This window comes from Chenopodium album, chromosome 12 (assembly GCF_948465745.1).
Source record: "Chenopodium album chromosome 12, dcCheAlbu1.1, whole genome shotgun sequence".
NCBI lineage: Eukaryota > Viridiplantae > Streptophyta > Magnoliopsida > Caryophyllales > Amaranthaceae > Chenopodium > Chenopodium album.
The window spans coordinates 19,964,950-19,978,215 of record NC_137845.1 but is presented as its reverse complement, the minus strand read 5'-3'; the positions used below and the strand labels follow the sequence as shown (position 1 = coordinate 19,978,215).

The 13,266-nt window shown below is 34.0% G+C and overlaps 3 protein-coding genes across 3 annotated transcripts; 2 read left to right on the top strand and 1 right to left on the bottom strand.

Moving 5' to 3' along the window:
* Positions 1 to 1,429: 1,429 nt before the first annotated feature.
* On the top strand, positions 1,430 to 4,249 carry LOC145571041 (uncharacterized). Its single transcript, XM_081630139.1, has 3 exons — positions 1,430 to 1,801; positions 4,093 to 4,102; positions 4,215 to 4,249. Exons 1-3 carry the CDS (start codon positions 1,430 to 1,432, stop codon positions 4,247 to 4,249), a joined length of 417 nt encoding a protein of 138 aa, XP_081486265.1.
* Positions 4,250 to 7,519: 3,270 nt separating this feature from the next.
* On the top strand, positions 7,520 to 9,412 carry LOC145572204 (uncharacterized). The gene is made up of 5 exons (XM_081631208.1): positions 7,520 to 7,960; positions 8,068 to 8,190; positions 8,352 to 8,588; positions 8,688 to 8,852; positions 8,975 to 9,412. The coding sequence occupies exons 1-5, from the start codon at positions 7,832 to 7,834 to the stop codon at positions 9,278 to 9,280; spliced, it is 960 nt and encodes a 319-aa protein (XP_081487334.1). The 5' UTR covers positions 7,520 to 7,831; the 3' UTR covers positions 9,281 to 9,412.
* A 45-nt stretch (positions 9,413 to 9,457) lies between these two features.
* On the bottom strand, positions 9,458 to 12,915 carry LOC145572205 (uncharacterized). Its single transcript, XM_081631209.1, has 6 exons — positions 12,717 to 12,915; positions 11,602 to 11,658; positions 10,724 to 10,996; positions 10,560 to 10,643; positions 10,395 to 10,466; positions 9,458 to 9,805 (listed from the first exon to the last, which is right to left on the bottom strand). The coding sequence occupies exons 1-6, from the start codon at positions 12,741 to 12,743 to the stop codon at positions 9,620 to 9,622; spliced, it is 699 nt and encodes a 232-aa protein (XP_081487335.1). The 5' UTR covers positions 12,744 to 12,915; the 3' UTR covers positions 9,458 to 9,619.
* Between the last annotated feature and the right edge of the window lie 351 nt (positions 12,916 to 13,266).

Genomic DNA, 13,266 nt, shown 5'->3' with positions numbered 1-13,266 from the left:
CAAGACATTTTAAGACTCATGAAGTAAATTACCCTACTCATGACTTAGAATTAGCTGTAATTATTTTTGCACTAAAGATTTAGAGGCACTACTTGTATGGAGTGAAATGTAGGATTTATACAGACCATAAGAGTTTAAAATACATTTTCACTCAAAGGGATTTAAACTCATGCCAAAGGAGATGGTTAGAATATACGTAGGAATATGACATAGACATACAATATCATAAAGGGAAAGCAAATGTAGTCGTAGATGCTCTAAGTCATAAAACCGGTCATGAACTAAATACTTTGATAGTGGCTGATGAGTTATGTAGAGAAATAAGGAAAATGAATCTAGAAGTGGTAGAATGGGTAGTGCCTGAAGGCATACTTGCAAACCTAAGTATTCAACCAACAATATTGATGAGATAAGGGAAAATCAACCAGGAGATGTAAAGTTGGATAAGATTCGTGAGAAAATAAAGCAAGGAAAAGCTTTGGATTTCAAAATACATGAAGATGGGAGATTAAGGTACTAGGATCGTTGGTGTGTGCCACAAAAATGTGAAGAGGTAAAGAGAAAGTTGATGGAAGAAGGCCATAATACACTGTATTCAGTACACCTAGGAGGGGACAAGCTATATAAAGACTTGAAAAAGATGTATTGGTGGCCCAGAATGAAGAATGAGGTTGCGAAATTTGTAGCAAAGTGTCTAACTTATCAGAAAGTAAAGATAGAGCACAAGAGACTGCAAGAAACTGTGCAAGCATTGGAAATTCCTAGATGGAAATGGGATTGTATTTTAATGGACTTCGTAACTTGCCTCCCAAAGCCAAAGAGTGGAAAGACACCATTTGGGTAGTGGTGGATAGACTTACAAAATCTGCAATGTTCATACCAATGAAGGAGACCTGGAAGATGGAGCAACTTGCAAAAGCATACATCAAAAATATGGTGAGATTATATGGAGTTCTAAAAGATATTGTGTCTGATAGTGATTCTAGGTTTCTTTCAAAATTCTAGAAGAGTGTGCAGGAAAACTTTGGTACAACACTTAAGATTAGTACAGCATTTCACCTTGCCACGGATGGGAAAACTGAGAGAACCATTCAGACCTTGGAAGACATGTTGCAGGCTTGTGTTATAAACTTCCAAGGAGGATGGGAAGATAGCTTGGACTTAATTGAATTTTCCTATAATGCAAGCATTGGCATGGCTCCATTTGAGTCATTATATGAAAGGAAGTGTCGCAGCACGATCCGTTGGAAGAGACATAAGTGAAACAATGATCTTAGGGCCTCAAATGATCGAGGATACAGTTAAGCAAGTAAAGGAGATTCAAGCGGCATAAGATCGCCAAAAGAGCTACGCGGATTTGAAGCGTATAGACGAGGAGTTTGAGGTTGGTGACAAAGTATTGTTAAAGGTGTCATTATTGAAAGGTGTAATGAGGTTTGGGAAGAAAGGAAAGCTTATCCCAAAGTATATAGGCCCATATGAAATATTGCAAAGAATAGACAAAGTAGCTTATGGGTTGGTCTTACCTATGGAGCTGAGTAAAGTGCATGATGTATTTGATGTATCTAAGTTAAGAAGGTATATCCCTGATAAGTCACATGTGCTACAACCCGAACCCATTGAGTTAGATCATATCTTAAATTATGAGGAAAGGCCTCTCAAGATCCTTGACAGTAAAGTGTGTAGTACACGTAATAAAGATGTTAAGATTGCTAAAGTGCTATGGTCTAACCAAGAGTATGAGGAAGAAACTTGGGAAGCTGAGGATGAGATGAAAAAGAAATATCCAGAGATTTTTAAGGTATGTTGAGTTACAGGGACGTAACTCATTTTCTTTAAGGAGGGTAGAATGCTGCAGAATTTCACGCTTTTTCCCTATATTTTCAGTTATTTTTGTACTTTTTGCACATTTTTAACGATTATTTCGAGTAATTTTGATTTCAAGGAGACATTAAAGGCAAAAGTATGACAAAAGAGTACAACAATATTATACAAAGTGAGGAAAAAGTTTGAATTTCGTTACCCAAGTTTTGGGACGAAACTTCTTAGCTTTTAAGGGGGGTATTCTGTAATACCCCGTATTTTTATACGTATTTTAATTTAAACAAGTATTTCTTACAGTATTTAAATAAGTAAAAATGAATTATTTATGATGTTTTATTAATTTAAATAGTTTTATTTTTAATTGAAGGTCTAATTTATTTATTAAATAATTTTAGAAATACTTTATTTTATAATTTAAAAACATTAGGGCATATAATTTTATAAAAAGGTAATTTTTAAAGTCAATGGTATTTAAGGAAAGTCAAAATGTTAATTTGAATAGGAAAGGGATCATTAAGGGTAGAAAGGGAATTTAAGTCTAGGAGGGTTTTAGAGAGAGAGTATAAATACCCATCATATGGGCAAATTAAACTTTGTCCAAGGTAGAGAATACTCGAGGTAACTCTCTCTTTCTCTCTCCTCTTAATTTCTCTCTCTTTCTCTTATTTTCCCCTTCCCCTTTATTTTTATTTTTGTTTCACCACCACACACACACACCGGCCGACCACCACCACAGCCGCCCACCGACCGGCTGCCACCACCAACACTCACCAGCAAAGGCGGGCGCGGCTGCAGCCCAGCCTTGGTGGTCGTGCGCATCGAATAAAAAAACTTATTTTTGATTTTTAATTCAATCCACCCTTGATCTAATTATTGTTTTTGGGTTTTGTGATGATTTTCATGATGTTTGATTTAAGTATGATGTATATAAATTTTCAGATTTGGTTTTGAATTAAAAAGCCTCAAATTACAAACCCTAGGTTTCTAAGTTTATGTATATTGATGAAAATTGTTCATGGGTGATTCAAGTTATTGAAATAAGTGTTTTAAAACACAATTACAACAATATTTAATAATTTAATAAAGTTGGAATTTTTGTATATAAGCTACAATTAAGTTTCTTGAAAGAATTTTTAATTACCGGTTAATTGGGAATAAAAGTAAGGGTTTTTAATTAAATTTTAGCTTGTTTTAGAGGATTTATGAGTGATTTAAGGAGTGTCTATATTGCTGGAAATTTGTGTGGAATAGATATTAATGCCTCTTTGTAATTTTGGATTGTAGGAGATTTCCAAGTGAGTGATTTCTTGTAGTCATGGAGATTTTGAAATCATATTCAAGGTACGTTTGCGTACTTGGTAATTATTTGAACTCGTAGAAACATGCTAGGCTTTGATTAATTAATTTCAAGGTAGTATCATGATAGGTATTGGTTGGAATTTGTTGTATGGTTGATGATGGAGAATGATTTGTGATGTATGAATTATTTTTGATGGATTGGTGATTGGAATTAAATATGATGGCATGTTGGATATGAACCACACTTTTATTATTAGCATGATTGAAGGCATGTTTAATTAAAATAAATATTTAATTTGGTTTGGAATATGAAAAGGAAATATTATTATGGTTCATATAATTTTTATTGATGCTAAAAGCATGGGAATTGAGATATTCAGTGTCTTAGTATACATGAATGAATTATATTGCGGTGCCTATGTGCACTTAAGGTGTTTCTAGCACCGAGGAATAGGAGTTGCGACGCATTATGTGTTTAAGGCGTATTTAACACCGATGTAGATTAAAAAGGATTCAACATTAAAAGTTATGTGGTCAATAATTATTCAAGAATTAATTTGGTATGATTCATTGCTTGTATGATTATAATGTTTGATTATTCTATGGTTTTGAGAGTCATCACCAAGTTGAATAATATGTAAAACAACGTAAAGTGAAAGAGATTACGCACCAAAACTCTTGGAACGTATATACCTCGAGTTTGAACATATGGGGGGAGTTATGGGGTTTTATATTTAACCATAACTTCTACTGGGAGTACATAATGTTGTATTTTCCTTTTATTATTATTATACGCAGGACGCTCGTCACTTCATGTGACATTTGCCTACCCGGTTAGCTCCCAGTGTAGTTTACCTTAACTTATTTGGGGCAGGGATTTGGTTGGAAACCCGTTCGATGCGTCATCAAATTAAATGGACATTAGTATTTGTCTAGTTAATGTTGAATGTCTTGTATGCTTGTTTACAGGTGCAACAAGGTAAGTTGTGTGATGATAGGATGAAAGCATGTTAGTGTGTTTTATTACGCTTATGTACTCAGCATTGCAGATTGTGTGTTTGTATGTTTGTTTGGCCTTGTCTTTATCTTAGCCCTATTTCTAACGGCGAGTAGTGGGGACAAGTAGAGATAAGCTTTTCAGGTGATGAAGCATTTTCATGATGGGCATGAGCAAAGAGCGAATAATGCTTAGTTTCCATAGGAATATGATGTGTTTTAATTGCTTTGAATATTATTTATTATATTATACTCATGTGACTAACGTAAAGGTTTTCAGTTTCGTTTGGTTTTAAGGGCCTACAATGGTTCCAAGTTGTAGGTTGACTTCATTTGACTTTTGTTTGACTTTACTTTTGTTTAGTTTTGACTTTTAAGTTAACTTGTTTGAATGGTTTTAAAGAAAGTCTTCCGCTGTGTGTCTTTGATATTTGCCTTAGCCGTTTTCACCGTGGCGGTAATATTTTAGATTTTTCTATTCGTATTTTAAAGGGCAAAATAGGTATTTTAAAGGAAAGGAATTTCTAGGGTGTTACACTGTTTTTTTTTTGTTACCCGGATCTAAACATCCCTATCACGCGCCGAACAAGCCCATACGTGTCGGCTTGTGTCGTAGCTTGGTTCTAAGTGGTTGCAGGGAGGTGGCGCGCGGCCCTTGGAGTGGCCCATGGACTTCGCAATTGTCGTCGGAATTAGATTGTGTCATTTCTTCTTCTTTAAAAAACAAGCTCCATTCTTTCCCAATCAAGCTATTGAACCTTTCCTTGCTTCTTTCCTTGTTTATTTCTTTGTTTGGGCATCCTATAATGAAGTTATTTGGACCTTCTAAAAGTCTATTAGATCCTTCAAAATAATTAGTCTCTTGATTCATATCACATCTCCAATTGGATTCACTCCAAAATGTTTTGTAGATCAAAAGATATAGGTGTTTGACGTTCAATCTTTGCAAATCAAGTGCACATTTCTTCATTACTTGTTCAATTATGTTTTTTATTTCTTCAATATTGAGCAATGAACTTATCTAAGTGTTCCTAAACGTAACAACTAGCATAAACCAATAAAGTTTTATCTAATCTAAGAAGCTACCAAAATATGTAAGAAAAGCTAAAATTGAGTAATAATGACATTTCACATGCAAATACGACAATTATTGTGATAAAACGTTATTAAAACCAAGTAAGAAGATATCAAACTATGAAAAATAAACACACAGTCTTATAGGTGGCTGGCCACACGGTGTACCATGGCCATCTATCATAAGGGTTACTTCGTTATTGTATTAGGGGTTACTCGTTCAATTTTACAAGGGTTACTCGTTCAATTTTACAAGAGTTACCTCATCAGTGTTATAGGGGTTACTTGGTCAGTATTACAGAAGTTAACGGGTCAGTGTTATAGGACTTGTTTTGTCCTTTTACAAATGGACACGTGGTGTGGCTAGTCGAACACAAGACCCACTGAAAATAAAAGTGACGTAAATGACACTTATCACAAAACCATCTATTTAGGGCGGTTTCTGGGTGGTTTTATGGTTTAGGGGACGATTTTTAGGGTGGGTTTAGGGTTTGGGGGCAGTTTTCGGTGTCGGGGTAGGGGGCGTTGGCAAGGGAGGATGGGGGAGGAGGCTGGGTACCAAGTGATCGATGGCAAAGAAGGGGCTAGGCGGCATGGTATAGTGAGAGGGGGGGCAGAGAATGGTTGCTGGTCGTGGATTGAGTTTTTTTTTATATTATTTCTAACACAATTTAATTGTAAAAAAGTTAAAAAAAAATTTTAAAAAATCTAACTATAATTAAGGATTTAATTGAAAATTATTATTAATGTCGGAAGAAATATTAAAAATTTAAGATTACCAAAGAAAATAAAAAATTTTACAATTCACCATTAAAAAAAATTAAACAATAGAGTCTTACTAAAGAGAATTTTTTTTCTTCTTTTTGTTTTTTTCCATTTCATTTTTACCCCTTTATATGTAAGCCCCAACATCCCTCTTCTTCTATTACATCATCATCAAGTAAAATCTTCTCATTTCATCCAAGTCGAATAGTGACAAATAATCTAAGCTATATCATCAATAAACAAAAATACTTTCTAAACAAAATAAATTTAAATTATAATTAGTGAGTGCTTTCCCATAATAATGTTCCAACTATTAGCAATTACATAAATGTAGCTATATTTTTACAATTTCCCAATCTACTATCCACATCACTATTTTGTACAATTTTTTTTTTTTGTTAAGTTTAAAACAAAAACCGTTCGTTTGGCATTGTTGAGCTTTTCTATTTTTTGGTTTTTTGTTTTTTAAAAGTATATTATATATGCCACATAATGAATCAAAAATTATTTAGACTTATTAAAATAATGATAATTTTGAAAACTGATAACAAAAAAGGAGAAACACCTTTAAAACAGGAAACTGAAAATCAAAAATAATGTCAAACAAGCTCGTTTGCGGTTTTCAATTATGCAAAAATTGCCAACTCAAGTGACGGTTTTCAATTTATATGAAAGACAAAAAAAAATTAGTTACAAAGTAATTTTTCGGAAATGATTACAGGAAGAATAATACTTTAATCCATCTTCATTCCCATATAAAAAATCTAAGGTAATGAACCAGATGAAAAAATGAAATTGAGGCAAAATTACTTTGTAATATGATTTGATTAGTGAAAAAATGAAAAACAAAATCAAATCTTAATTTGATTAGTGAAAAAAAAATCAGATCTTAATTTGAATAGTGAAAAAAAAAAATCAAAGTAATATGATTTTAGAGAGAGAAGGGGAAGAACAAGAGAGAGAATGGGATGAACACGAGAGAGTGGTATTTTATCGTCTACGTCAACAATTTAATTAAATTGGTATTAATGGTTCTTTACGTAAAACCTCTAATACCATTAGTGGATTCTATATAAAGAGCCGCTAGTGAAAGTTAAAGTACAGGTTTTATGCATAGATATTATAGAACCTCTAATGATATTAGCGGTTATATATATAAAACCTCTAATAGTATTAGCGGTTCTATATATAGAACCTCTATTGGTATTAGTGGTTCTATACTGCCAAATTTCAAACCTAGAAACCGATCTTACGTGGACGATATTGTGGGGAAATAGTTTTTAAACCGATTTATATGGGGAATTAGTTTGTATTTTAGCATAATTCAGGGAATAAGTAAATCATTTCATGTTATACATAAAAATAATTCAACCATGTGTTCATTGAAAAACCCGAGCATAGCTCAATCATTAAGTAGTTGGGAATTCTTAAAAAGTAGCTGTATTTGTGGAATTGTAAATTTTCCCAACAATATTAAGGAAAAAATTCAATTACAATTTACTCGTATAACATATTAAAAGTTTTAATTACAGCTCATTTAAGTAACATGTCCCACAACCTCAACTACAAAGTCTACAATGAACACAGTTTAATCAATGCCGTTGAATTCAGATAGATCCACCGTCTCTAACTCTTCGAACGTTAGTAACACAAGCGCTAACTATTTAAACACCAAAAAGCTAAACCCAACATTCCCCCTTTATTTCTCCAAAGAAATACTAGCCGTTACAACCTTCATATTCTCTCTTTCTACAACCCTCTATTCATCATCATAATCTGCTGCTCATCTAAAGAATTTACGCACCACCTCTCTCTTCTAGATCTCAAACCCGAACTCGACTCAAACTCCGGTTTTTAGGAATCGCTTTTGTCAATGGCTACTTCTGCATCTCCTTTGATTAGCCCCTCGTCAGATAAGCGTTATTGGAGTGCTTTACATGAAAGGGTTGAAACCCTTCTTGAGAATCGCAAATCTGTTCGATCCTGTTCGATTTCCCTAATGGTAATCTATAATATGTGTTTCTTCGTTATTTATTAAAAAATAAATTGGGGGAAAAAATTCCTGAACTTTTGATTTTGTTTCTAATTTGTTATGGGGTTTTGGAACAGAATGATGGAGAATTAAATTCGGCTAAGAAATCGAAGGCGGACTCGATGCTATTGATCAGAGGTTTCGATTCGATTGCCTCTTCACTCTCTCAGCTCACTGGCAACATTGAGAAAGCTCTTCAGGTAATTAATTCAGTCCGGAATTAGTTATTTATTGAATTCGTAGTTCAAAATACACTATCAACGTGACAAGTAATTCCAGACGATTGGACAACTCAAAGTATACCTATTTCTGATTTGATGTACTAATTATTCTAAACTCGTATTAATGCTTCTTTTGTTAGGGAGCCAGAGAACTAGAAAAAACTTCAACTGTAACAGAGATTATCCACAGCAGCAGTAGCAGTGACGCAGCTGAAACAGAAGAAGATAAGAATCAGGAAATTTCAGAGAAAAAGGGAGTGAAGAGAAAGCTTGATGCAGAAGATTGTTCAAACGGCGAAGGAGAGAAGGAAGCAACTCCTGATAACAAAAAGAAACAGAAGCAGCAAACAGAACTGAACCTTAAGAATGTTAAAAATGTAAGAGAGTTTTACAATATTTCATTTTTAGCATTTTTGTTTTTCAAGTCCAGTTATTTTAGTTTATCAAACTGATTTACGTGTCTGATATTCTTTCAGCTGTCAGTTGCTATGGCAGCGAAATCATCCTCACTAGCTAGGGAACTAAAATCAGTGAAGTCTGATATGTTTTTTCTGCAAGAGAGGTGTGCTCTATTGGATGAGGAAAACCAGAGACTTCGAGACGGGTATGGAAAAGAAGACAGACCTGATGACGATGATTTGGTAATGAATTCCGAGGGTTTAAAAAAATTTATCGAATATAATTGTTGTCCGAGTTTTAGTTATGTACAACTTTCGAAATTGATGTGTTATTCCTGCTTGTGTGCGTGTGTGTGTGATAACAGGTGAGGCTTCAACTAGAAGCACTACTTGCTGAAAAATCGAGACTAGCAACTGAGAACGCGAATCTAACCAGGGAAAATCAGTGCCTTCGACAACTTGTCGAGTATCATCAGTTTGCATCCGAAGATTTGTCTGCGTCATATGAACAAGTGATTCAAGGGCTTAGCTTAGATTTCTCTTCCCCAACAGCCAACGACAAGGACAATCTCAAAGATCTCCAAACTCCTAGGACATCAACAGAGGTTTTTGAGTTTCCGTCCTGCCTTGATGATAGCTTTGCAGGAGAGCAAGTAACACTAAAAGACTAACTCCACTGTCACATCAATACTTAACCTTAGATGTACCACCACTTGCTTTTCTTTGTAATCTCTAAAATTATGCTATGTACTTGGAGTTCTTGTACTTTTTTATATAAAGGATGAAAAATAAAATTTATCCGCCTTTGTTAATAATATGAGCTGCATTTGAAGTATTCAACATGTCTACAGCCTAATAATTATTATAGTCATTACATATATAGCATAAACAGTCATTACAAGGAATTGCCGGGTAATTAGTAGAGCAACACAAAAAATTTTACCCAGGTGCCACCATCAAAAGTAAAATAGGATATGAGTTGAACAGAACATGTTATCGCAGTCCAACTTTCAGAGATCTTCAGTGAGACCGTTGTTACGCACATCATTCTTCTTCTTCTTACAGGTCCTTTCTCCGGATATTTCATTATCATCAGAAGCACCCAGGTTCACTCGAGCAGCAAGATTCTCGTTGACTCTAGATAAGCTTCCAATTATAGCAATAACTTCTGAATACACATTGTTTTGCTTCTCATGCTGCAGTTGCAAATTTTAATTAGAATATATACATTAATAATCAACGAGACACAAGAGCTGAAGCAAAAAATGTAATAAACTAGATCAAACCACTATGAACAAGGTTCCAAACTTCAATTTTTCAAAGTCCTATTAAATTACTCTATATTCAATTTTTAGCATTAAAGCTAATATGTGCCCCTTTCGAAAATCAAAAACTTCAAAATTGTCAATCTGATGTCCAATTAAGAAACCCCATATGAGGTAATGCCTTTGTGCGTAAAATGTTATGACTTGAGAACACAAGGATCATATGGACATTCTTATTTCTAGCAACTGTATATTATAACTAAAACAGGTTCTTCGGTTAAGTAAATCTGATCCTTGTAAGAGGCATTGGGACATAAAGGTATTGTCAAAGTCAGCAAAGAATGTCAGCCAGTAATGTTACCATATCAAGCACTGAACCAGTATACTTCAGTATGTAAAATCTAGCTTTTACTAACAAAGCAAGAGCATTATTCATACATTTCATAGAATTAATGACAGATTATACTGACTACAATTGCAAAGATTATTGAACAAAATTAAGGCAAAAATTAGCACATACCAGATGGATCTTTCCATTGGCAAGCTCCAAGGCATTACTCAACTGCTTATTCTCCTCCATTAGAGCCTCAATCTGAGAATTTAATGCAGTATGGAAAGGATATATTCAGTCAAGACTCAAGAGATAGGTAGGGCATTCTATGTCCAACTAAATGCTTGTATGTACCTTTTTTTGGGAGGATAAGTACATGGCTTTGTACTTAACATCTGCGGCACCAGCATCATCCTTCTTAGAAGACCTTCTAGTTTCCTATCAAGGATTGAAAATAGCTTCAATCAATAAGAACAAAACCAATAAGCAATGGATCGAGAAAAAGTTGTGATAATTACATCAGATGCTTCCTCGGTGAATTTGTTGTCTTCATGTAGCACTGGCTTATCATTGTCCGGACTTTCGCTGATGATTATCTCTTCAATAATAGGTTCTATTGCTAGGTTACCACATGTGCTCTGGATCCGCGGAGATCTTCTAATAATGGCAGTACGAGCTTTCAATCTTTTCTTAACACTACGTGAGGTGTTAGATGGATGAGTGCCTTCAGCGGTAATTGTGTGCACTTCAGGGAGAGATTTTGGTGCTGAAGTTGGTTGAAAGTTTTCAGGCTGCCAGCATTATGTTAAAGAAAAAATCAATCAAAAAGTTAAAGCATCATTTAAAAGCAATAGGACAATGTAGGACTTACTTGATTGATCTTGACAGCTAAATATGGTAAATTATTATGAAGCGCAGAACAGAAAAAGGAGATAAATTAACTTTTTCATTAGAAACAAAAATATGATATCATGCAAAAGGAGACCATCTAATGCTATTTTCACAACTCACAACAAAGGTCCCAAACCTAATCCTTGCCCTGCAGAAGCCAAAATATAGTTTTTGGACTCCACAAAGTGGCGACAGCATAGGTATCTTAACAATTCTCCCTCCATCCCGGTTCCCAGTTTAATCTTCATGTTGGCTTTGTCACGATCTCATTGCACATCTTCATGCATTCATATATATGTAGCGTATAAAAATTTTGTAAAATGATTGTTTTTAATATCTAATATGATGTATCAAAATAAATCCAACAAAACCCCACACAATAATGTTTATTCATATGCCATCGTGATCATCTAGGTCAAAGTCTTGGGTATATGACCAAAACATTCCTTGCAAGTTGTAAGACAATTATAAATGGAACAGAGCCACGGAGGAAGTATGCATATACCAGTGGTTTATCAGATATGGCCTCTAAGTTAAAAAGTCTCTGATAGATGAGTCCCGCCTATAACAAGTATTCAAATGATTAGCTAAACGATTCAAACCTCAAATAACAATGTTCCACAAGACGAGGTGCAAAATGAGTCATATGTGAAATTGTGAATCAATTAATGTAACATGAATTAGAAAGGAAGAATTAAGGAAAAGGATAAACTATGAGCTGGGGTAAAATCCTTGCAAGTAAAAGTTTAGCTAAATTTGAAACTATTGAAAGAATAAAATGAGCACAAAGGAGCAACACCTTTATCAAAATGCAATCAACTGAAAAATCAAATTAATTCGTTTAATTCAAGGGTACTAATCAACCTTTAAGAGCCACTCCATCAACAATACCTCACATTGTGAAGGAAAGTTATGGCATCTTAGCCAAATTCCTTCAAAACCATCAAATCAATTGTATTCTTAATAATCAGGGATGGATGGATTAATTATGGACTTATGGTATAATTGAAGTAGTGCATTATTATTCACACATGAGTGTAAGTTCAACCCCGAAAACTTAAAAGTTTCAAATGACATCGGGGTATTGATGCCAGGCTACTAAGTTGTTCAAAGTCTAAAGAGTTTAGCGGTTTACCACGGCCCCCGGATCAAATCTCATTTACATTATTTGCCCATAGCGACTTTCTCTACACCAAAAAAAAAATTGATGCTGCGGTTGTTGAATCCCTCATTTTTAATACCAATTTGACAATTCGGACGATCAATACCAGGTAGAATTTAACCGTAACACTAACCTACAGACTAGAATAATTTCCTTATAATAGTCCATATTACTGTAGCCTTTTCATGTAATCTAGATAGTTCAATTAAATTTCATTTGCACATCATACAACTAAAAGTTCGAAGCCCTTCTGAAATACCCAATTCACTACAGAAACTTGCACAGTAAAAAAAATTATAAAAAAAAAAAAAAATTACAAGAACAACAAAAAAAACTAGAAAAAGGTAAAATAAATGAATCCTCAAGCCACTTCAAAAACAAGGCAACAATGAAAAAATAAATAAAAATAAAATAAAAATAAAAAACAGAAGAGAGGAAAGGAAGTGTAAAGAACAGACCTTTGATGCTCGGGGTTCCCGACCCATTTTTGTTCAAAATTGGAGAGTGAATTTTGCAGGAAAGGTAAAAGGTTTTTGAAAAAATGAAGAAAGAATGAGGGTTTTTGGGTTTCTGTTATAGTGTTACTCCAAGTGAAGCAGTAATGGAGAAACAGAAAAAAGAGTAGTAATGACAAGTCAAATCGTTCTCACAGCTTCATTCCACGTTACTCATTAAAAATGAAGGGGATTGGCGCCTTAACATCATACTTCCTCTTTTTTTTTTTAGTTGATTCCGTTTGAGTTTTACACTTTTTACAGATTACACTTTACTTGCTTTTATGATTTTAACTTGCTTTTATAATTTATAGATACAATAAAATATAATTACATGGAATTTTGTTTGATTCTTCTCGATATATATTTTATTAATGTCCACTTTTTATAATTTTATAACGTTGATAATTAAATATATAAGTCATTAAAAACATGCGTTAACAAGCGTGATAATAAAAATGTGTCAACTATTCCCTCTGTCCCATAATATATTAGACGTTGGACCTTTTTTTTC